The sequence below is a fragment of the Aspergillus nomiae genome (assembly GCF_001204775.2).
Source record: "Aspergillus nomiae NRRL 13137 chromosome Unknown contig00007, whole genome shotgun sequence".
Taxonomy (NCBI): domain Eukaryota; kingdom Fungi; phylum Ascomycota; class Eurotiomycetes; order Eurotiales; family Aspergillaceae; genus Aspergillus; species Aspergillus nomiae.
Window position 1 is genome coordinate 10,177 of NW_015378062.1, and position 22,997 is coordinate 33,173.

The 22,997-nt window shown below is 49.8% G+C and overlaps 6 protein-coding genes across 6 annotated transcripts; 3 read left to right on the forward strand and 3 right to left on the reverse strand.

Moving 5' to 3' along the window:
* Positions 1-448: 448 nt before the first annotated feature.
* ino80 (chromatin-remodeling ATPase INO80) lies at positions 449-5,837 on the forward strand (the record flags this gene model as incomplete). Its single annotated transcript, XM_015545891.1, has 5 exons — positions 449-973; positions 1,062-1,604; positions 1,660-3,432; positions 3,570-5,475; positions 5,548-5,837. 5 exons carry the CDS (start codon positions 449-451, stop codon positions 5,754-5,756), a joined length of 4,956 nt encoding a protein of 1,651 aa, XP_015411892.1. The 3' UTR covers positions 5,757-5,837.
* A 671-nt stretch (positions 5,838-6,508) lies between these two features.
* hemA (5-aminolevulinic acid synthase HemA) lies at positions 6,509-8,415 on the forward strand (the record flags this gene model as incomplete). Its single annotated transcript, XM_015545892.1, has 2 exons — positions 6,509-7,853; positions 7,880-8,415. The coding sequence occupies 2 exons, from the start codon at positions 6,509-6,511 to the stop codon at positions 8,413-8,415; spliced, it is 1,881 nt and encodes a 626-aa protein (XP_015411893.1).
* A 1,499-nt stretch (positions 8,416-9,914) lies between these two features.
* On the reverse strand, positions 9,915-11,528 carry ANOM_000635 (DNA-directed RNA polymerase I subunit RPA49; the record flags this gene model as incomplete). Its single annotated transcript, XM_015545893.1, has 3 exons — positions 9,915-10,913; positions 10,969-11,312; positions 11,381-11,528. The coding sequence occupies 3 exons, from the start codon at positions 11,526-11,528 to the stop codon at positions 9,915-9,917; spliced, it is 1,491 nt and encodes a 496-aa protein (XP_015411894.1).
* Positions 11,529-12,966: 1,438 nt separating this feature from the next.
* On the reverse strand, positions 12,967-18,035 carry ANOM_000636 (uncharacterized protein; the record flags this gene model as incomplete). Its single annotated transcript, XM_015545894.1, has 13 exons — positions 12,967-13,208; positions 13,262-13,579; positions 13,635-13,682; positions 13,753-13,806; positions 13,862-14,218; positions 14,280-14,309; positions 14,367-14,459; positions 14,522-14,682; positions 14,752-14,964; positions 16,241-16,719; positions 16,976-17,376; positions 17,438-17,790; positions 17,878-18,035. 13 exons carry the CDS (start codon positions 18,033-18,035, stop codon positions 12,967-12,969), a joined length of 2,907 nt encoding a protein of 968 aa, XP_015411872.1.
* Positions 18,036-18,819: 784 nt separating this feature from the next.
* On the forward strand, positions 18,820-19,769 carry ANOM_000637 (autophagy-related protein 101; the record flags this gene model as incomplete). Its single annotated transcript, XM_015545895.1, has 3 exons — positions 18,820-19,064; positions 19,159-19,497; positions 19,582-19,769. The coding sequence occupies exons 1-3, from the start codon at positions 18,986-18,988 to the stop codon at positions 19,767-19,769; spliced, it is 606 nt and encodes a 201-aa protein (XP_015411873.1). The 5' UTR covers positions 18,820-18,985.
* A 278-nt stretch (positions 19,770-20,047) lies between these two features.
* On the reverse strand, positions 20,048-21,603 carry yop1 (putative membrane biogenesis protein (Yop1); the record flags this gene model as incomplete). Its single annotated transcript, XM_015545896.1, has 5 exons — positions 20,048-20,504; positions 20,573-20,630; positions 20,715-20,778; positions 20,981-21,187; positions 21,436-21,603. Coding segments are annotated over 5 exons (615 nt in total), but the record flags the coding sequence as incomplete, so codon positions are not given.
* Between the last annotated feature and the right edge of the window lie 1,394 nt (positions 21,604-22,997).

Sequence of the window (22,997 nt, forward strand, 5' to 3'; positions counted from 1 at the left end):
GTTCTCTTTCGGAAACCGCTGACCCGCTGCGAGGATTTGTCCGTTCACCACCAAGCACAAAGAGCCTTCCTTCCTCTCAAGATTCCTGTGCACCTGGTAAGGCAATTTCCCCTTCCCACTCCATCTCCGTCCCTTTCCCTAATTCACCTTCGCAACTATAACACATCGGCGAACATTTACCTTCCTCTCCACCTCACCTCCCGATACCTGGACACCTCAGATTAATTCTCCAAGCAGGTAGCGCCAAAAGCGACAACCGGACAGACGCGTGATAGCTTCGCTTTTCCATTTCGCAACACACTAACCTGGCCACCCGCGCATGGCCGGCGGTCGCCCATCGTGACAGTTCAAGTTCATCTGACACGATCCTTCCTGCCTTCGTCTCTTTAACTATTGCCGTTGTCCTTGTCAAGCGTTCGCCGCCGCGTTTTCGGCACACGCGGCCACCATGACGGGAGCTCCGCCATATAATCCCCAGTCCCCTACCCAGCAGCACCGTTATCCTGGTTACTCTCCTCCAAATAAGAGCCGCCCCTTTTATCCCAACAATGACCAGTACCAGCAGCATCCTCCCCAGACGCCTCCTGCGTTCCCTCCACCGACCACCATGTCACGGAGCCCTCACTATTCACATGCGTCTCCGTTGCCGGCGACCCTCCCACCATTGAACGGGACTGCACCTCCGCCACATCCTCCGGATCCTTCATCGCAGTTCCAGGCCCATTCGTCAGCTGGAACTCCCCAATTTCCTCTTCCCCGGCCCTATTCTGGGTCCGTCTTATCAAGCAACGGCGCATCTCCTTACGGTCCCTCCACTCCGTCCCATGCCCATCCGACTGGCAGGCCTGAGGGCCCTTTGCAACTCTCCCCAAAGAAAGACACAGAATCATCGTATCTAGGCGGCCCTGGGGTTGCTGGGTATCCGTCCTCTATCATGAGAGAACCAAAGCCGGCCTCCCCTCCAAAGGAAGCAGTACGTTCTTTATGCATATCGATTACACGTTCTACGCCGGATTAGAGAATTCCTTTACTGATGTATGACTTTTTGCTGCTGCATGTAGAAGCCTGCCAGGGCTGCAGACCCCATGTCCTTCGCTAGTATCCTATCAGGGCCGGCCGAAGAGCGCTCTCCTCCTAAACGACAATCCCCCCCACCAGAGACGACACCGGCACCGGTAACGTCAACACCACGAGAAGCAACGCAGCTTAGCCCGCCTCCGCCAGCTCATGTTCCTCCGTCGCATCCGAGAGTGAAAGAGCAGGAGCAGGTATTACCCAGGCTGGAGAAAAAGCCGAGCTCGGAGAAACGCCGTCGCAACGTTGAGCTGGACAACAAAGCGCGTGAACCTTTGAACGGTATTTCAACAACCAACGGTAGTCTTGAGCCAACCAAGACGTCTGCTCAACCATGGGCGTTCCTCAACCCCCGTAAGGCTCTGTCCGAACGGGAGACGGAAACCATCAACAAACTTATGGTGGAGATTGACAATGCGGAGAAAAGTGATGTGGAAGCTCCTGGGTTCGAAGAAGAGTACGAACAGTACAAATTGCAAAGTAAGCGACGGGCCTTGCATGCCTTGAAAGAGGAGGGCATAAAGCGCAAGGTAAGCCATTATTATTCACAGTTTGGATGAAACACTCTACTTACACAGGATGCAGCGTCGCCGAAATGTGTTCTTGGTCAACCTTGGCAAATCTCTTGAGAAGCAGGCCTCTGCGGGAATGGACCGGTTTCGGATTGCCAATGAGGCCTCCGTCATCTCAGAAGTCCAAGCTAAAGAAATTCAGGATGAGAAAGAACGCAAGAAGGACATGCAGAGGAAGCGTCGTCGGGAAAACACGGTACGGTTGGAGATGCAGAAGAAGCTTGAGGCCGAACGCAAAGCAAATAAGGCTCAAGACTCTGCCGAGAAAGCCAAGTTTTTGCGTGAAGCAGAACGAGCACAAAGGAAAATTAAGACTACCAAGCGAGCCCTGGAAGGTGTCACAGCGCCTGAAGAGATCGGTGAAGTCACACCGCTGGCACCAAACCTCGAAGGTGGCACTACCAGCTCTTTCCACATCGGCCGGAGCTCCCCATCGAGGCGGAAATCGGGACGTGGAGGTCCTGTTACACGGCCCAAGAAATCGAAGGAGCAAAAGCAAGCGGAGAAAGATGCAGCAGAGGCCGCCTATGCTGCCATGGAAAATGATGAGCCACTTCCTCTTGCGCCCAAAGAAGATCCGCGTAAGGAATCTCTCAAGAAGGAAGCTAAAGGCAGCCGCTCCAAGGAGAGTAGCCCTGCGCCCCTGTCCGCCTTCGAAACAAAAGGCTACAATCAGATTTATGAGCAAATCTGGCGAGATATTGCCCGTAAAGATATTCCCAAGGTCTACCGCATTAAAGCCCTCTCGCTCAGCACCCGCCAGGAGAATTTGCGCAAGACTGCACAGCTAGCCAGTAAGCAGTCTCGTAAGTGGCAGGAACGTACGAATAAGAGTATGAAGGATACCCAAGCCCGGGCCAAGCGGACTATGCGTGAGATGATGTCATTCTGGAAGCGCAACGAGCGTGAAGAACGTGATCTACGCCGCCTTGCTGAAAGGCAGGAAATCGAGTCGGCCAAGAAAGCAGAAGCAGAGCGCGAAGCCAACCGCCAGAGACGCAAACTCAATTTCCTTATATCCCAAACCGAACTATACTCTCACTTCATTGGCCGCAAAATCAAGGGTGCCGAGGGAGACTCTGGTGATACTGCCGTTGAGGGATCGGATGAAACAATTCAATCCGGTAAAGATCAAGAACATGATCTGCCCCCCGGCGTTGCGGATGCTGGCGCTAAGGTGACCAACTTTGAGGACCTCGATTTCGACGCAGAAGATGAATCAGCTCTACGACAGGCAGCAATGGCCAACGCGCAGAATGCCGTTAAAGAAGCTCAAGACCGAGCGCGAGCCTTCAATGACGGGCAAGATAATATGGCTGCTTTGGACGAGGGTGAATTGAACTTCCAGAACCCTACGAGTTTGGGCGACATTGAGATTTCGCAACCCACCATGCTCACGGCGAAATTGAAGGAATATCAGCTGAAGGGTCTCAATTGGCTTGTCAACTTATACGAGCAAGGTATCAACGGTATCTTGGCCGATGAAATGGGTCTGGGAAAGACCATTCAATCTATCTCTGTTATGGCCTACCTCGCCGAAGTTCACAATATCTGGGGCCCATTTTTAGTCATTGCGCCCGCCTCAACCCTACACAATTGGCAACAGGAAATTACTAAATTTGTTCCTGACATCAAAGTCCTTCCTTATTGGGGCTCAGCAAAAGACCGCAAGATTCTTCGCAAGTTCTGGGACCGCAAGCACATCACCTATACTAAGGAGTCCGAATTCCACGTGCTAGTGACATCCTACCAGCTCGTGGTCCTCGACGCGCAGTACTTCCAAAAGGTTAAATGGCAATATATGATTCTTGATGAAGCCAGGCAATCAAATCTTCGCAAAGCTCCCGTTGGAAAAACCTTCTAGGTTTCAGCTGTCGTAACCGCCTCCTCCTCACTGGTACGCCTATTCAAAATAACATGCAGGAGCTATGGGCTTTGCTCCACTTTATCATGCCCACTTTGTTTGATTCTCACGACGAGTTCAGCGAGTGGTTCTCCAAGGACATCGAGTCTCACGCTCAAAGTAACACCAAGTTGAATGAGGACCAGCTGAAGCGTCTCCACATGATCCTGAAACCCTTCATGCTTCGTCGTGTTAAGAAGCACGTTCAGCAGGAGCTTGGGGACAAGGTTGAGAAAGATGTCTTCTGCGATCTGACCTACCGTCAGCGGGCCTACTACACTAATTTGCGAAACCGCGTTAGCATCATGGACCTTATCGAGAAGGCTGCTATTGGTGATGAGGCCGACAGCACGACGTTGATGAACTTGGTCATGCAGTTCCGGAAGGTTTGTAATCATCCAGACCTGTTTGAACGCGCGGAAACGAAATCGCCCTTCTCTGCCGCACACTTTGCGGAAACGGCCTCCTTTGTCCGAGAAGGCCAAAACGTTGATGTCGGTTACTCGACACGTAACCTGATCGAATATCCTTTGCCACGCCTTCTATGCGGCTCTGACGGCCGTGTTGATATAGCAGGGCCCGGTAATCTACAGGCCGGTTTCCGTGGCAAGTACCTGGCTCACTTGATGAACATCTTCGCCCCAGAGAATATCAAACATAGTGTCGCACACGATGGTGCATTCTCTTTCCTACGCTTTGTGGACACGTCCATAAATGAAGCGTACGAGCAGTCCCGTCAGGGTATCTTTGAGCGGGCGATTCGCCGGCGCGGCAAATCCAACAGATTGTCTCGGCTCAACGTAGTCTATGATGATGATGATGATGAAACAACGATGGCATCCGTCCTTTCCCATACCATGTTCAACATCGTCCAACGTAACGACCAGCATGCTCTTAATGATGTCACGACAGAGGGATACATGCGGGAATTAACGACCGTGGCGCAGTCCGTCTTTGAGCGTGAAGGTCTGGGCATCATTGAGCCTTGTGTCAGTCCCGCAGCGTCTGCGCCCCCGATTACTGTTTCGTCATCCAGTCGAGCGCCTTTGAATGAAATGAATGACAGCCTATTCAATGTTTCAGTTCGGCATGCCTTGTTCAGCACGCCTTCTAAACAACTTGAGCAACAGATTCTTGAAAAGAAGCTGGACCCTATTCCTTACTCGCTTCCGCCGATGTTGCCGCAGCCAACATCCATCAAAGGACGCTACACGCACATTGAAGTGCCATCTATGCGCCGTTTCGTTACAGATTCGGGTAAACTGGCCAAGCTAGACGAGCTCTTGCGAGAACTCAAGGCAGGCGGTCACCGTGTGCTACTCTACTTCCAGATGACACGCATGATTGATCTAATGGAAGAGTACTTGACCTACCGCAATTATAAGTATTGTCGTCTGGACGGAAGTACGAAATTGGAAGACCGTCGCGACACGGTGGCAGATTTCCAGCAGCGCCCAGAGATCTTCGTCTTCCTTTTGTCTACTCGTGCTGGTGGTCTGGGTATCAACTTGACTGCAGCCGACACGGTTATCTTTTATGATTCGGACTGGAATCCTACCATTGACTCTCAAGCTATGGATCGTGCTCACCGTCTCGGCCAGACGAGACAGGTCACGGTATATCGTTTGATTACTCGCGGCACCATTGAGGAGCGTATTCGCAAGCGAGCTCTGCAGAAGGAGGAAGTGCAGCGTGTCGTCATCTCAGGCGGCGCAGCTGGTGGGGTTGACTTCAATACTCGCAACCGCGAGAGCCGAACCAAGGACATTGCCATGTGGTTGGCAGATGATGAACAGGCGGAGCTTATTGAGCAGAAGGAGAAGGAAGCGCTGGACCGAGGCGAAGTGTTTGGCGCTAGTAAAGGCGGGAAGAAAGCTGCTCAGAAGAGAAAGAGAGATATCACCCTGGATGATATGTATCATGAAGGTATGTGGATTTGATCAGCGCTCTCCGTTCGGATAGGCTTTTGGTAAAGTTACTAACCGCGTCAATCTATAGGTGAAGGGAACTTTGACGATGCCAGTGCAAAGCCATCCGGAGCGGCCACTCCTGTGTCGACTGCAGAGAATTTAGGCACCCCATCATCTACGCCAGTTCCTAAGCGAGGACGTGGAAGGGGGACAGGGAAAGGCACGTCTAAAAGAGCCAAAACCACCAAGGAGCGATTACGTCTCATTGATGGTGACGGAGGCTTAGGGCCTAGCTGATTCAACCTACATGGTGCCTCAATAATTGACACGGCTGGTTATGGTCATGGCGTTTCAGAGATTGCATTGCCTTTGCTTCCCTTAATTTTTCTTTCTTTCTTTCTTTTCTTTCGTTTCATTTTTCTAAACCCTCTTTTTGGTTCTTGTTATCGGACTCTTCTTGTGGGCAGTTTACATTCTGCCTTGTATTAACAGCATATATTCCTGATTCCTGATGTACGAAGCGATTTAAGAGACATTGTTGAAGACGAGGGACGAAGCCGGTGGTAATCAGCCCATAATGGCACCAAGAGGGAGACGACAAAAAGTCCAGTGCGAGTTTGTTGGAAATTGATGGGCAAGATAGACATGTATTTGTTGTTGAATTCCGGACCTGTTCTTGGGCGGTGACGGGTTAGTCGGTATCTTCTTAGGGCAATATTCCCCGTGATCCCATGCATCAAGGTTATCTCGGCTCCAGGATCGTATCCGGACGCACTTCCTGACGTAAACGTAATGACCGAGTTAAGTCCGCCTGCCAATCACGGCGGAGGATATGGTAAGCCGAAGAGTCTCGCCGAACTCCCTGACCTGCTCTTACTGGAAGCGGCTTAGTCCCCAGCGCCCCCTCGCCCTCAGACCATCAAATCCCGATTGACTCTTATTTCCTTATTTCTCTCTCCCGCTCTCTCTCTCTCTCTCTCGATCAACAATTCCAACGTCGCTTCCACTTGTGTATATCGTCGGTCTCACTACCCATTGAAGGATCACTCATGGAGTCTCTTCTCCAGCAGTCTCGGGCGATGTGCCCGTTCCTCAAGCGCACGTCTCCATCTTCTCTGCGTACGCTGTCAACCGCGACTCGGCCTAGCACTAGTTCCGGTGGAGGCACCATGTCTAACCTCCAGGTCATTGCCCGTCGCTGCCCTGTCATGAGCAAGGCTCTGGCCGTGCAGAGCGCTCGCATGGCCGGCACCAAAAGATTCACCTCATGCGCTGCCGGCATTACCGGTCTCAACAACAAGCATTGCCGTGCTCCTACTGGGAAGAGAGCACTGCACTCCACCTCCGGCAACGGCGCCAATGTGAGCGCTGAGATCTACAAGAACACCCAGCGTGATCCTACCGGTTTTTCGAAGATCAAAAACCCTTCCAATGCTTCCGCTGCTGCCGCGACGTCTGGCCCTCGTCCAGATGCTCCCGTGGCGAAACCTTTCAACTACAATGCTTTTTACAACACCGAATTGGAAAAGAAACACAAGGACAAATCGTATCGCTATTTCAACAACATCAATCGTCTTGCTCAGGAGTTCCCCCGGGCTCACACCACATCTACCGAGGAACGTGTGACGGTATGGTGCTCGAACGATTATCTTGGTATGGGCCGCAACCCCGAGGTTCTGGCCACCATGCATAAGACGTTGGACACCTACGGAGCTGGTGCGGGAGGTACTCGCAACATCTCAGGTCACAATCAACATGCCGTGGGCCTGGAAGGCACCCTTGCTAAATTGCACGGCAAGGAGGCAGCATTGGTTTTCAGCTCATGCTTCGTGGCCAACGATGCCACCCTCGCGACCTTAGGTAGCAAGATGCCGGACTGCGTTATTCTGTCCGATAGCCTGAACCATGCATCGATGATTCAAGGTATTCGCCATTCAGGCGCCAAGAAAATGGTGTTCAAACATAATGATCTGGTCGATCTTGAGACCAAGTTAGCATCCCTACCTCTTCATGTCCCCAAGATCATTGCATTCGAATCAGTGTATAGCATGTGTGGATCTATTGCGCCAATCGAGAAGATATGTGATCTTGCAGACAAGTACGGTGCCATCACTTTCCTGGATGAAGTCCACGCTGTGGGAATGTACGGGCCTCACGGAGCAGGTGTGGCAGAACACCTTGACTATGACGTCTATGCTTCCCAGGATACGGCCAACCCGCGCAGTACGAAAGGAACCGTGATGGACCGGATCGATATCATCACCGGTACTTTGGGCAAGGCCTACGGATGTGTCGGGGGTTACATTGCTGGATCCGCTGCGATGGTTGACACCATCCGCTCCCTCGCCCCTGGCTTCATCTTCACTACATCCTTGCCGCCCGCTACCATGGCCGGTGCAGACACTGCTATCCAGTACCAGGCTCGTCATCAGGCGACCGCGTTCTGCAGCAGTTGCACACCCGCGCGGTCAAGGCAGCTTTCAAGGAGTTGGATATCCCTGTGATTCCAAACCCCTCTCACATCATTCCGCTCCTCGTTGGAGATGCCGAGGTTGCTAAGAAGGCGTCGGACAAGCTTCTGGAGGAGCATGGAATCTACGTACAAGCCATTAATTACCCAACCGTGCCTCGGGGTGAAGAGCGTCTCCGTATCACGCCCACCCCTGGGCACGTCAAGCAGCACCGTGACCACCTGGTGCAAGCCGTCCAAACCGTCTGGAACGAACTGGGCATCAAACGCACCAGCGATTGGGAAGCGCAAGGCGGTTTCGTCGGCGTGGGTGTCGAGGGCGCCGAGGCTGAGAACCAGCCGATTTGGAATGACGTGCAGCTGGGGCTGAAGGAAAACGAAGCCATTGAGGCTGCTGTGGAACGCGAGTTTGCCGAGGCCCCCATGCAGGCCACCCGTCCTGCCGCGGCCGCCGCTTCGTCGATCCCGGTGGGTGTGGCTGCCTGAAGTGGCTGCCCGCATGTGAGCTGAAATCGTCGTGGAATCCTATATACACACACACTATGTTATAAATTCCACATCCACTCCTTTGCCCCTTGTTTGCCGCAGTGCGCAATATGGCTGGACGTAATTGGTATTTGGACTGTTAGTTAGAACCGGTCTGTCGTTACCGAGTGTCTTGGTTCGAAATGAAATCTGACATGCCGTCTATCCCCTATGCCACTTCATCTCATCCGTAACCGCAGGGCTTCATATACACCGCCCCGTTATTGTAGTTGATACAGTTAGTCAGCCAATCTTCGGGGATTTCGTAGTATTAACAAAAGGGGCCCTGAACGCAGCGCTATGGTTCACCTATTCCAATCAATATCCGAATCTCAGGGTCGCATCAATTGATTCCAACCTCCAGATACCCTTGACGATAATCTAAGACCATGATCCCGGCAAGACATATATTGAAATAGAGCCATCAGCACAAGATATCATGTCCAACTCATCGCCTGGATAGATACCTTCAAGCAGAACGTATCATTCTTACTATTTTAAGCATTTCTTATCGAGAATTTAGTACGAGTCACTTTTCCATGGGCAGGTAGAAATCTAGATTCATCTACTTTACCAAGACCTCTCCATATTCTAGCCTTTTTTTTTTTTTTTCTTTCCCATGTTACCTAGACCATGTCATTGGTTTTGATAACATGAATTGATACTCGGTTTGTGTGTATACTCATTTATAGCGTAGGATGCTGGATACAAACTTCGAATATCATTTGGTCGATGTTCAAGTCGATATATGTCGTTAGCGAATTGACAAGACACATACCAATCAGATATGTCTGGTAACTAGTAGGTACGCTCCTCATCATTGGAAAAGGAAGCATGGGGTTGGTACCTACTGCATTTGGTCAATTATAATAAGGGTTTCATATAGTGTAAGTAGCTGAGGTAGAACCATGGTAAGGGACGGGTAACATCTGTAGAATCCGCTGTCAATATAGATAGACCTTGGATAGCTCAGCTTTGGACAAGGCATGTGTACATAGGCAGATATATATATATATAGAAAGAAACAAAAAATATTTCTACGTATTCTGCCGACTTTTTCACTGATTGGGCAAGATCACATTGTTTGGATTAGGGTTGGATTAGCAGTTGATTATATATCTATCTGCTTCTAGAGGGCGTTTAATTCTATCGTTTCATTTATCTTTGGCCGTTTCCATCTTCCTGCTTTATCGACCCAAGGGACTTTGGATTATGTTAGGGTGCGCATGGCTTTCTACAGGGAAATAATCTACGGTAGTTATACGCAAACACCAATCGACTGATATAGTAGGTAGAAGAGGTACCTTTGGATAGTTCGTAATTTGATATTTATCCACAAAATAGTATGTACATATAGTACAACCTGAAACCGAACGCCAATCGCATCATGGACAAGCTCAACGCAAATAGATTCTTTTGTGTTTTGTTCAATAGAACAGAAAGAGGAAATGGCCATTAGATTACCTCTTTCCACCACGGCTAACCTTGGGGAACTCGACGGGGACCCTCAATCTAGCCACACGTCTAGCGTTGGCTTCGGCCTTACCGCCCTTGATACCCCATTTGGCGAATTCCGTCTCGCGTGGCTTGTCGATGCGACAGCCCAACTCGCGGAAATATTGCGTGATGACCGTGTTATCCAGACGCAGATCGTCGCGCAGATCGGACGGGTCCGTTGCCAGCTCGTTGGGGGCGTTTCCACCTTGAGAGCTGGAGCCGCCGTCTTTGGCGGGCTGAGGTGGAATGTGCAGCGATAGGGCGCATATGGTGGTGTGCAGGAAGGTGATATCGTTCTTGGTGAGGTGGGAGCCCTGTGGGGCGAATTTGCGGCGGATGGCGTCGATAACGGGATCTGGGAGGGTTTCGGCAGAGTCGGTTTTGGCGCCAGTGGGGGAGGAGAGGATGCGGCGAAGTTCATCGCGAGATGGAAGACGTTTGCTACCTGGCCCGGAAGATTTGGAGTCCTTGCCCGAGCGGAGGGCGCGGGCAAGCTCGAGGAGGAGGAACATAAAACGCAGGACTTGGAGCTGGGTGGCATTGGTTGAGTTGACGACTGCCTCCACCCGGCGAGAGACATATCGAGAGGTTGTGGCCACGGCTTCTCCGGAGTTCACGGTCTCCTGCCATTCGTTCATGCCCGGAAGCTGCTGGAGGGTGGACAGACCCCCCGGAACAAGCACATCTATCGGGTACACATCGGAAGGATGGGATGCCGCCAGATTGGCTTGAGGCAAGGGTTTGTTGGCTTGAACCTGAGCTTGCACCGCAGCGGTCTTCGTAGCAATGTCGGTGGCGGAGTCGAGGGGCATGGACGAAAGAATAGCAGATTCCGCGGCGGAGGCAGCACCGGCGGGGGCGTTGGACAGTTGGGCATTTTCGGCCATGGACTGCGCTGCCTTGCGAGATTGCTTGGTACCGAATGTATTGGTGAGTTCTGTGCGTTGGGCGCGCATCGTTTTCTGTTGGAGTTTGTCAGTAACCTATGCCCCGTCGGTCAGATAAACAAGAACTTACCATCTCCTCGTTTTCACTCTCAACTTCCTCCTCCTCTTCATCTGCAGCAGCCTTTGTTCTCCTCACTGCCCCACGAAGAGTCACCTTCCGCACCTCAACAAATTGCCAGCTTTTCTTTTCGGGGTCCACAACGGCGATGTAGTGCTTCAACTGCGAATCGGCATCATCTTCAGCCTCGCGGCCCACGAAATCCATCTTCGGATGTTCCGAAGTCTGTAGAAGTAGTTCAGACGAGACAATGCCCTTGTTTCGTGTGGAGCGACCTGAATGAGAGCCATCTGCTCGGTCCTTGAGGTATGGTTTTAAATGAAGGTTTTGGGGTGCGTTCACACCAGGGGTAGTTACTATAGCGGCGATTAATCTTCTGTATACCCTGATTGAGAGTGTAGTCCGGCAGTTAAAGAGCACATACTGATCACTGGCGCCAATTCACTATCGTCGTTGACCACGCTGGCCGCGAGAGGAGGCAGATCTTGAAATTCGAGAGCGGGTTTCTTACTCGGCCGTTCGTGGCCGTTTGAAGCGCGCTTGCGCTTCTTTTCCACCTTGTCGGAAGGCATAGCGATTTATTCACAAGTGAGCCTGCAGGGGGGCGAATGAATCCAACTTGGCGTGGAGAACAGCCTCGTAAGACTCAATCAATTATAGATCAAGAAGCTCAAGTAAAAAAAATTGCTGGGCGGGAACTAGTGGCAGAATCGGTCTCCGCACTCAAGGCGGAGAAGAAAGCATTGGATCATATCAAACGCACAAATCCACTGATAAAGTGCGATTTACGTATCAAGAATTTACTATGTAAGGATGAATCGCAAAAAGATCTACGCAAATACTTCATCTTGACGAATCCAGGTGGTTTTCAGTCATTGCTTTCATTGCAAACTTTTTAATTTGTAATAAATCCTCGAGGACCTCTCCATGGCTCAGGGCTTGAACAGCAACTGTAGGCTACGGCACAAGCCCTAAGAAGAGCAATTGACCAGATCCCATAAGGAACCCAAAGGGTCAGTGGAGTAAAAACAAATAGTACATGAGAAACGTGACCATAAACTTCTTCCACGACCCCTCCAACCCCCACCAAACACATTCGCCCTCCGAGACGAAGGATACGCAGTGCGCATCCCTGTCTGGTCATGATTCGAAACCGTTGAATGAGCCCGAGAGATTGGATGTATATTTTCGTTGAATGACGGACTCCGGATTCGAAAGGATATAGAGAATAGTAGACCAGCCAGGTCCCATTGGAGTGGCTAAACCACGAAACGATCATAACAGGGAATCATCATCGTGACGTCGTCGACTTTTGTCATGTTCAGCATTCAACTTGAGCACCGCATGGAGAACTGAGATGGATTGGGCGAGTCATTTATTTGCTGCGCACATTGTTAGTCCAATTGTCCGGTAGGTCTGGTCTTGTAGTTCGGAGACAACTCACCTGCGAGCACGCATCTTTCTGCGCTTACGCTTCAAACGACGAACGCGCTTCTTTCTCCACTTAGCTCTCATCTTCGTAGAGGGTTCGAGACTGTGAAGGGTTAGTTGATATTCAAGGAAAGAGGCAACCAGGTGCCAGCCCGGGCTGTATACTCACACTTCTGCGAGGATGAGGAGATGGTTGAAAGAAAGACGGAGAGCAGCGGCCGGCCGAGCTTCTTGTGTGCGTCGTGGCTGACTCAGCATCCTGAGACGCTAAGGGTTCGCTAGTGCTGTCCCGTCGTTGATTGGCTGGGCATCGGCTTACCGAGAAGGCATTATGTCATCTATCTATGGAATTTCGTTTTCTCTCTGTTGCATATCCACTTTCAAATGTGATCTGTGGTGGTAAAATTATGAAAAAATTTTCATTGTTCTGTGAAGAGAACAGAAGAATATCACATATTTACCATTGACTTATGTTTCTCTGTTGTTTATGTGCCTGACGTACCCTTGCATCGATCCTGCCAATCACTATAGAGACATCTCGACATCTCTTCTAGTAAATTCAACTACCAAAGAATAACACTAATAGTTATAGCGATAGTTTAACGCCATATCGCCCAGTAGCTCTTGATCTTCGTCACTGGGTATAGCCGTGCCATCGGCTATAGCCTGATCGCGGCGCCGGTTATCATACCAGACAGCCGCAAAGTAGACCATACAACAGGCCGCCGAAAAGCTAAGGAACGATACGCTGATGATATATCCTGGCCGGTATTCTGGTGCATCCTTTTTCAAGAAGGCATACGTCGATATAATACCACCAACTGTCGCCATGTTAGCCACGATGAACGGGATTAAGTCACACAGTTTCACTCACTATTTCCAAATCCAATTTGCCAGGCCGTTCCCACACTTCGCCTACGATGGCCTGCTAGGTTCATCGCGAACCAGCAAACAATGACCGGCATTGCACTGTAACATCCACTTGTAACCATGAATAAGGCGCCATATTGAACATTTCGATGGGCCTGTCCGTGTACATTCAACAGGATTCCAAAGCCAGCCATGGCAATTAGCATGGGCACTATAGTAAAGGCAAAGCGATGTCTGGTTTTGTCAGAGAGAATGGCCACCAACATGGAAAATCCCCAAGCGGCTGCCCATGGTGGGATCGAATACAGCTGAGTCTTGATTGCTAGAAATAAGGCTTAGTAGACTGCAAGGTGAACATAAATAGCAGGCAGACGTACCATCATAGCCATAACTTTTGATAATGGTTGGCGCAAAGTAGGCATATCCTGCGCGTTGTTAGCAACCGTGCTCTTCATCAGTTGAAATACACCTTAGAAGCATCTGCATCCGCCCTACCATATGCTGTGACAACCTGACCGAAGTACATCAAGCCACCGATGAATATCTTGTCTGGAATACACAATGAGCACCGCAAAGAGTTTGGCATGCTCGTAATGTCACTCACAGTCTTTGAAGACCTCCAATACTTCGCGCCAACCTATCTTAGCATCATGACCGGCGCTCCCCGAGTCTTTGGCTAGTTTTGCCTTCAGGAATTCGCGCTCTTCATCGGTGAGCCATTTGACCTCCTCGGGGAAGTCAGGAATAACAAAGAACCAGGCAAGCGAGACGACACAAGTAATCAGGCCTTCAATTATAAAGACCCAGCGCCAGCCTCGGTAGCCACGAATTCCATCCATCTTTCCAAGCCCGCTAGCCAGCAAGCCACCGAAGGCGCCCGCAAGTGTGGTCGAGCTGAAGAAGAAACTGAACCTCTTCTGTGCCTCGCTCCGTTTGTACCACATTCCCAAGAGATAGAAACCTGCATACGACGGTTGGCCATCGTTATATCAAGTTGGAAATAAGGAAAGGGCAGAACGTACAACCAGGGAACATGCCTGTCTCAAACATTCCTGGATAGGATCTGTCAGTTGACAAGTGCTACACTGACCAGAGGGTCGTCGACTCACCCAAAAACCACCGAGTCGTCATCAGCCCACCCCAATTAGAGACTAGGCCTTGACAGATCGTAACCAGACCGAACAAAAACATACATCCCGTCACTAAAGTAGCCACCAGCATTTTAGTCCATACTTCCTATCTACAGTATGTCAAGAACACCTACACCATACATGGGGTCTCAGCTTCTTAAGCAAGATATTGGATGGGATTTCGAAAATGACATATGGAACGAAGAATATGGTCAGTGCAGTATTGTATTTCGTCCCGTTAACTATATTCAAGTCTTCTTGTAGACCGAGGACTGCCGCGTTACTGATATTCACGCTGTTCGCAAATGTTAAAGTAAGGTCGTTATACAGTTGTGTTCATGGGGGAAGCCAATCAGGCTCATACCGATCCAAGAATGCGAGCAGATACATGACACATAGACAAGGCATAAGGTGCCAATCTATTTTAGCCATAAGCTTGCGCTCCGTAGTATTCCTCAGCTGGGGAAGATCAGTCGGTAGGGCATTGACATGGCCTTCGATCTTGTCATCTTGAGGAGTGAGTTGCTCTGGTCGCGCGATTCGTAAGTCAGCATCATGCTCATGGTCAGGCAAGCAGCTTTGCTCTCCATACCGTTGAGCCGCATGATGTATGTCTTTCAAGTACTCTCGAGTAACCGCTCCTTGTAAATACTCTCTCCTGGCCGGTTTCCCCAGGGAAGAATGGATAGTATACTGTTGTTCTCGCTTACCGCCGGGGGATAGAGCGGGCTGGCAAATGTGAATCAAGGGATACTCGTGGTATCCAGGGACTAATTGAGATGCAGGAGAAAGGATTAAGAGTATAAGAAGAGGAAAGAAACAAAAAGATGAAAGGGAAGAGATCGAGAAAGTTTCGGTCAAATCATTTGGTCCTGATCATAGCCGATAGACTAATCAAAGCCAGTCGATGCATAATACTGCGTCTTGGGCTCGGAAGGATTATGAGTACGAGTCACTCGGTGATCATGGGTACCTAACTACTAGTACTACTACCTTGAAAGCCCGAGTAAGCATGGTCAATTGAGATTGGCTGGATAGGTCCCTGCAGCCGGGGAGCTTAACTCAATCCATGATATGACCCCCGGTCTCGGCCTGTATCGAATAAGCATGTCAACTACATGGTACGAAATACTCTAAGACTATCCTTCTTTCTTCCTCGATGGTATACCTTTTCACCCGTGATAATACTGGGGATCGATGAAACTAACCCCAATATCACCCCATATTGCCACGCTAGACCCGAAGCTGCTTTCCCCGCAATTTAAACGTCCGCTGGAGACGGTTACATAAGCGACCTCCCCCACACTAGTTCACTAACTAGCATCATAATCAAAGGGACTAGAACATCGGTGGAGTGAGTGTTCGGCATTTATTGGCATGATACGAAGTTTAAACTAGGATATTAACTAGGTATCTCCGCAGTAACCCGTATATTACCGAGGGAAAGCCTCAATGCTACTGTGGCCTTTGTTGCCGTGTATTAGTTTGAACTCTCGCGGCTGTAATTCCGCCATCCTGTTACTACCCATACCTATAGAGAGGAATTATCTTGCTTTCCTTGATATCGTCTGCTTCAGCTCGCACTAAGTCTGTAGTTCGAGGGGGTGTTCCCCACTCCAAACAATAGAGTCATATATAAGTCATTTGTATCCTTGACATGCCTATTCTACCATAACGTGGGTGCCACTGAAGTTGAGAGGAAACATCTCTAAAAACCATTACCGGGGGTGAACACCTCCGCCATAGAAAGCATAGCTTTCATGGAAATGCACAAAATATCATACAAGAACTACATCCACTCAGCATTATCCCAGGCTGAGAAGGAGCACTGCGGATAGATAATGTCTGGTTACGTAGCAGTCGACGGCTGCTCTTCCACTGCCTTTCCCCACGCATGCTCAAATGCCGAATTCGCACCGGGCCCTGTGGTCGACGGTTGTTGAATCTGACTGCGGTCAAGTTCGTCATAATCCTCTTTCTCGATCAACACCGTGTCGGAACCAGGTGTCTCATCTCCTGGAGACTCAATTTTCGTTCCGGACCCAACCAGCTCAAAATCGAAGTTAGAGCTATACACTACAGCAGCGAAGGCTTCTAACTCTCGCACACCTTGGTCCATCGCATTTAGGTAAATATTTGGCGGGTTTGTACCATTACCAATCACATGTGCCTGCCGGGCTAAAACCGCCAGAACGTTAGCTAACTTTGCCTTCGGCTCGGAGCTATCAGCTCCCGGGACAACCGTGGCAACTGAAGTAAATGATTGGGGAACGCTCGGCGAAGGTTGTGAAGTCGACTTGAAAGCATCGGCGGTGCATTGCTGGATCAATGTCTGGAAGCATTCATTATTCAGAAGCATCAAGACACGCGTAAAAGTTGGTGATTCGATCAGGTCGCCGTCTCATCCAATAGGTGTCGCAACGTAGTTGCAGTCTGGGAGTTGGCGAGCTCCGTCACTCCAAGGACACCGGACTCCTCTAGCAATTTATCCTCCCCTTCGCAAGGGGGGAGCAAATAAGACAGCCACTTCCTGTGTCTATAGCAACAGTTAGCAAAAAGTTCGGTCGGCTTTGGGGCGGGGGAGGAACGTGCTTTCTCTCCTCCTCAGTATGTCCCTCCACTCTCTTCCGGACTTCCAGGAATAGCTCAGACAGCCTCGCCAACGACACATCTTCCCGAGGGTTCAGGGGGCCAAAGACCTCTGTAACGGCAGTCTGTACCTCGTTCATTAATTGCTTCCAGCCTCGGTGAAGCAACCACCAACTAAAGGCAAGATAGCGACGATTGGTCTCAAAATCATTTCCCAAAGTCTGTGTAAGGTCATCATCGTCATGGTCCTCTAGTCTGATCGTCGACTCATTGGCAGGAGGTGTCGCCATAGAGATTACGCTGGAAAGATAATTCCGACGGCCGAGTAGGTTAAGTTGGATTCGCGTAAAGAGTGTCAAAAGAGAAAGGGTATAGACTAGAGTGAAGGACCTGGTGATAGCTGTGACAAGCTAATAAGTTCTGGGTTCTAGGCGATAATATGATTTGGGATGATGGCTTACAGGTGATTTTGACCTCGTTCCAAAGCTGTGTCTTATTCCGTTTCGGTCGCGCCTCGCCATCGCCCTCAACGGAAGGTTCTCCCATTTGGCTTGTGCGGACGAATCCATCACTCTGAAAACTGGATAGGCTCCGACGGTCATCCTCCGGTAAGCTGGGGGATACAGAGCTTAGATCTGATCCGGTCCCTTCCCCGGCACTGAGCCGAGCTAACCTCTCTGCTCGCTTTCGTTGGAGCTCCTTCGTCAATTCCTCGACAGGAAGAGCGTCGACAATATCTTCTGCAGCAGTCGGTAAGAGAGCAAGAACGGTATAGGTGCAATCGGTTTGGTTTTGTTCGAAACGTCGCCGTAAACTGAATGTTGCAACATTCGAGAATGATACGTCAATTACCGTCTCCGAGCACACGAACACACCCGACAAGCAAAGGGAGGTTACTCACTTCTCCCGAGCGATCCGGTCACTGCTCATACGTTCCCGTGCTTCTGAAATTTTGGAGAGCACATATTGTCCTGCGAGGTAACCGGCTCCGATCACGCCAGCCCCGATCGCGAGACCTTTGCGATTGCGCCGGAACCAGCGCCTAGTAGCACCGATCATGGTGGAGCTGTCGGAGGTACGCGGATAATCTCTCTCAAGGATTTAAGTCAATTCAGCTCATCATAAGGTACGAAGAGGAAAATAGCAAAGCAGAGGCAAGCTAATGTAGGAGAATATAAAAGGGGAGAGGAGGCGAAGAGGGATCATCAATGACAACAACCGAGAGAGACGGTCGGGGAATGATAAAAGCATGGCCAACCGTCTGGCGCGGCCTCGGCTAAAGTTCGATAGCAACGTGAAATCATGGGGTGGTGCAATGATTGTCGGGGACGTATTAAACTGGAGAAGAATCTTGTGTTTCCTTTAGATAAAGCGTCAATATAACATGATATATATGAATAGATAAATTTATATGATCTATTATTTCGGAGGAAATTCATGTACTTTTATTGTATTATCTACCTTTTCTTGCAGACAAGTTCATTGTAGGTTAGGGTCACCTTGACTCTGGCCGTCACGCTCAGGTACTCCAAAAGAGTTAAGGCACCGTTATCTTTCCGTTACTATCGGCGAGGGGCAACACTTCTGCCGGAATGGTCACCGTCTCACTCCCGATCCACGGGTTCATTCTCCTCAACTCTTCTTCTGTCTACATACTCATGTCCTATTCCTCTGCTGGTTGACACACCTGAAATACCCCTAGAGAACCATGCATCCTCCGTGAACATCACAGTCAAGTATTTTCATACAGCCCATGCCAATCTAGACAGCAACTCTCCCGTCTTTACGCCCTCAGCATCCGACATCATCTTCTCCGCGCCACCCCTCGACTGCTCGAACCCCTGTGAGAAAGTGCTGACATCGCTCCGTGTTCACGGCCCAGCTCGTGGTGGTAGCTGGGTCGTCATCGAATACTCGCTATCATCAACCCATAGAGCAGAAGGAGTACGGGATCCCCACCGTTCGTTTCAGATCCATCTCTCGCATCCCCAACACGAACGCGTTACGTTATGGAGCCCCGCAAAACCCCTCCGGAGTACTTCCTGGAGATCTTTGCAGACACCACCACCGTCCGGGATGTCTTAAAAGGTATATTAACCTCCTTTAAACATTTCTTAGATCTAGCCTGCTGTTCGTTAATAAATCGTCTTGATATATGTGACTGACACATCTTCTCGTTCAGGTGTTCTCAACCTAATCTTCTTTCACCGTTACTTTCCCTCTATCCGACCGACTACCTTTGATGTCCTAGACTTTACTCTCCCCGCTATCAACGATGAAGACCTTGAGACTCTTATTGAGTCGCGCATCAGCGCTCTAGTCCGCCAGCACTCCTCATCAGCTGCTAGCGCCCATGAAGGGGGCGGCGGTGTGCGCGGTCGGATCGCAGTGGAATTTTACGAGAAGAAGCGCAGGCGCTCCGGAATCTGGTTCGGTGGGCTTGCTGGGAAAGGCGAGGAAGAGGTATGTTGGGAGGTGTGGAATCTGGATGTGACGATTGCCACTCCACGGACAGAATCAGGTATGCATTTGCCACCTTTAAATCGGCCCATACATGCGCTCTGCAACTTGTACGAATGCATGACAGTGCTGACTGCTCATGCAGAACGCGCCAAGGTGCGCAAGGCGATGGAGAATATGCTTCAAAAAGCAGCCTTGAAGATTCTCGCCGTAGTGAACCGAGAAAAGGACCATATCCCGCCCATCACAACAAGTGACTCCAACCCATTCCCTTACAGGATTGTCCTAAACCCTCGGTCAGATGGCTGGCAGAATCGGTTTGGACTATACTGAATTAAGAAACCATTACATCTGCAAGGTTTCGCTGGGTCGCAGTGCCCGCTTTCTTCTCTATTCTCTTTTCCTCTCTTCTCAAAGATACACACAGCTTGCATCCGTATCTGTATATCTGGAGTTGTGGAGTAACGGCTCGATGCTAATTCAATGCTCCGACACTCGGAGTTTTTTGCAGCCTGTCTTCCCGTGTATTATTACGTTCCACTGGCTCATCGGTTTACTGTTCGAGATTCAACAAGCACGGAGGCTAACACATCTTGCGGGGAAGGACCCAGTGTTGAAACAAATATAAATGGTGCTTCAGATTAACAAAGTGGCATCATCGCATCAAATACAACTATACCCGCGTTCGTGGAAAGAGGGCGTGGTACCCCGCGTCTCACCTACCACGCCAAACAAAGCAAGCAATTCTACTAATCATGACAAAATACCAAGACAGCTAGAATGACCCAAAACCGTCTGACTCAGGTCGAAGTGCCTTCTCACCTGACACTTTTCCTTGCCAGCGAATCTTCACTGGTTTCTTTATTTTCAAGCACCAAAACACCGAGACCGACCTGGCTCATGGCAACGCAGAACACGCCGCGAATGCCGTATCACCTTGCACGGTCAGTTTACTGGGCCTTGGTAGCAGCATCAGCCTGGGCGCGGAGGTTGGCCGAGGTGTTTCCGCCAGCGAAGAAGCGGCCAAAGACGGGCTGAATGAAAGAGTGGAAGACGACTTGGGCACCGCTGGAAAGTTGGGTCAGCCCATGTTCATAATCGTGTTCATAAAAGAAAATCATAATAAGGAAGCTTACTTGGTCTGGGGGAGAGCCATCCAGAGAACGAGGCCGAACTTGAAGATGTAGTAGAAGGCTAGTTAAATCGCAGATCAGCACATTGTTCCCAACAGTTGCGAAAGCCACCGTAACCGAAGAACAACAAAAGGGCACTACTTACGGAACCAGTAAGGAGCATAGACAGCACTCTCAATGACGGTGAAGAAGGCGTAAACAACCCAGTACTATCAGATTCACATGTCAAATCAGTCACACCGATTCATAGAGGGAAACCTGTCACGTGCTCGGGACATGGCCTAGGTACAAAGCGGTATAGATCACAGGGAGAACAAGATCACAAGAACATACCGTCAACCACTACGGGAATCACGAAAGAGTCAGCATATTCGATCAGCGTCTAGAGTCGGGTGAGAAGTAAAAACGTACCTGTGTGTCATCGGCCTTGCCAGCGGTGAACAATGCGTTGAGAGAGTAGTAGCCAGGGATGATGAAGCCAGCCAGGTTAACAAGGAATTCACCGGCGATGTTGAAGAAAACCAGGAAGGTGTAAACACCGACCAGGCCCAGGATCACGTAGACCTTGGGGACGGAGGTCTGACGCTCAAGGTTGTTGAGGACAGGGTACTTGGAGAGCTGTGGAAACACACACACAAGAAATGTTTTGATTAGCCTTCCTCGATCCGAATACAAAAGAAAAAAAATAAAATAAAATATGAAAACAAGCAATGGTCAATTCCCGCCAGTTCCACCAGATATATTTAGTCGAAGAAGTCTCCAGTCAAAAATATCAACACAAAGTCATCGTTGACTCCCCGACACAAGCAATCAATGCCAACGCATTTCTCTCATCCGAATATCAACACGCACAAACAAGGACTCACCTCCTTGTCAAGCTGAGCAATAGCGTGCTGGGCACGATCCTGGAAGGTAGCCATTTTTGCTTGGTTTGAAAGGGTTGGACAGGTTCGTCGATTGAGGCTTACTCTCGGGGTGGGATGGAGGCTGACGGAAAGGTTGAAGAAGAGAAAAGACGGGTCGTTATCAAGCTGAGGAAGTGAGACTGCGAGAGGACGATCTGGCGGTTACGGAGCGCAATGACCGCCATGACGACGGTGCGGTGTGTCACGTGATTGGTCATGACGTTGAGAAAACTGGAGGATTGCTTCCGATACACGAATGACGTGACCAGGCTAAGCCACTAGGGTTTCATCTAGGCTCCTCGATTTTAGCAATCGTGCACAAGTAAGGTTCTGCTAATGCCAGAGACTGCACATTTGCACCTGCATCGTAAAGGGCTTCTCAGAAGCAATCTTCTCATCGTGTTGGTATTACACCTCGGTACTGTACCTGTATTGTATTGTCTTGTCACACTGTACATTTGCGATGACTAATACCGACAGCCTCAGGCTGTTGCCTTCGGCGCGAGATAAGCATTACAAAAAGCCCTAACGGAGTCGTAAACAGGTAGAATGTTCCAGTTTCTCCTCCGCATGACTTTGAACTATTGCTGTGCTTTCCTGGTGCCGTTCTTCAGCTGCACTGGTTTATGGGTGGAACGCATACACGACCTTTTTCAGGATGGAAGCGCACGCCCATCAGCAAGCATATTTCAAGGAACTCAAATCTCCTAACATTCATCGAGCGTAAACTCAAACTCTGAGAAGAGACACCCAGAAAGACACGGTGGCCACTGTGTCTGTATCACTGACTTCACACAAAGTCCAGACCAACGCTCCTGTAAATGCCATCTACCGGCCATTCGAGTCACACACACACACGACTGGCTGAAGGGTCCATTTCCTCGCGAGGATCCCTGTGAGAGAACTCGGAATAACGGCACGGAAAGAAATCCACTTTAAAGTCTATAGATCCGTAGGAAGCAAACAAATGCGAGCATCGGTCGACTCCGTCAGGCCGCAAGCTGCAATGAGCTATCGCACAACTTTCAGGCCTATGTCGTCGTGTGTGATAATAATAACGGAACAGTTGAACTTGCTCATCAGGGAGCAAAGCCACACCACATGGATAAGCTAGGGCTGAAGTATGAGAGGTAGACTTCGGTGGTTATTTTGTCAACAACAGAGGGAAAGGGGTGTTGTTGAACCTCGTACGACCAACGGCAGTTATATCCTTACTTTCGGACGAACAGATGCGACCGCCACTTACAAGTGATCGGTTTGCGTTGTGCTGAAGAACCAGATGACCGCAGCGAGAGCTTCTGGAGTTTCCTTGCGCAGATCTGATGTCGGCAGTATTGAATGTTACTTAGATACGTACGGCTTCTGTTCCATGGATGGAATGATGAACCGGAAGGCAGGATATCGCTGGTACAGAACATGGTATATTCATCGGCTATTCTTATACTGGCCATAGTTTTTTGTATTCAATGGTGAAGTATAGTAGAACTGGAATAATGAGGTCGGATTTTCAACTGAGAATATCT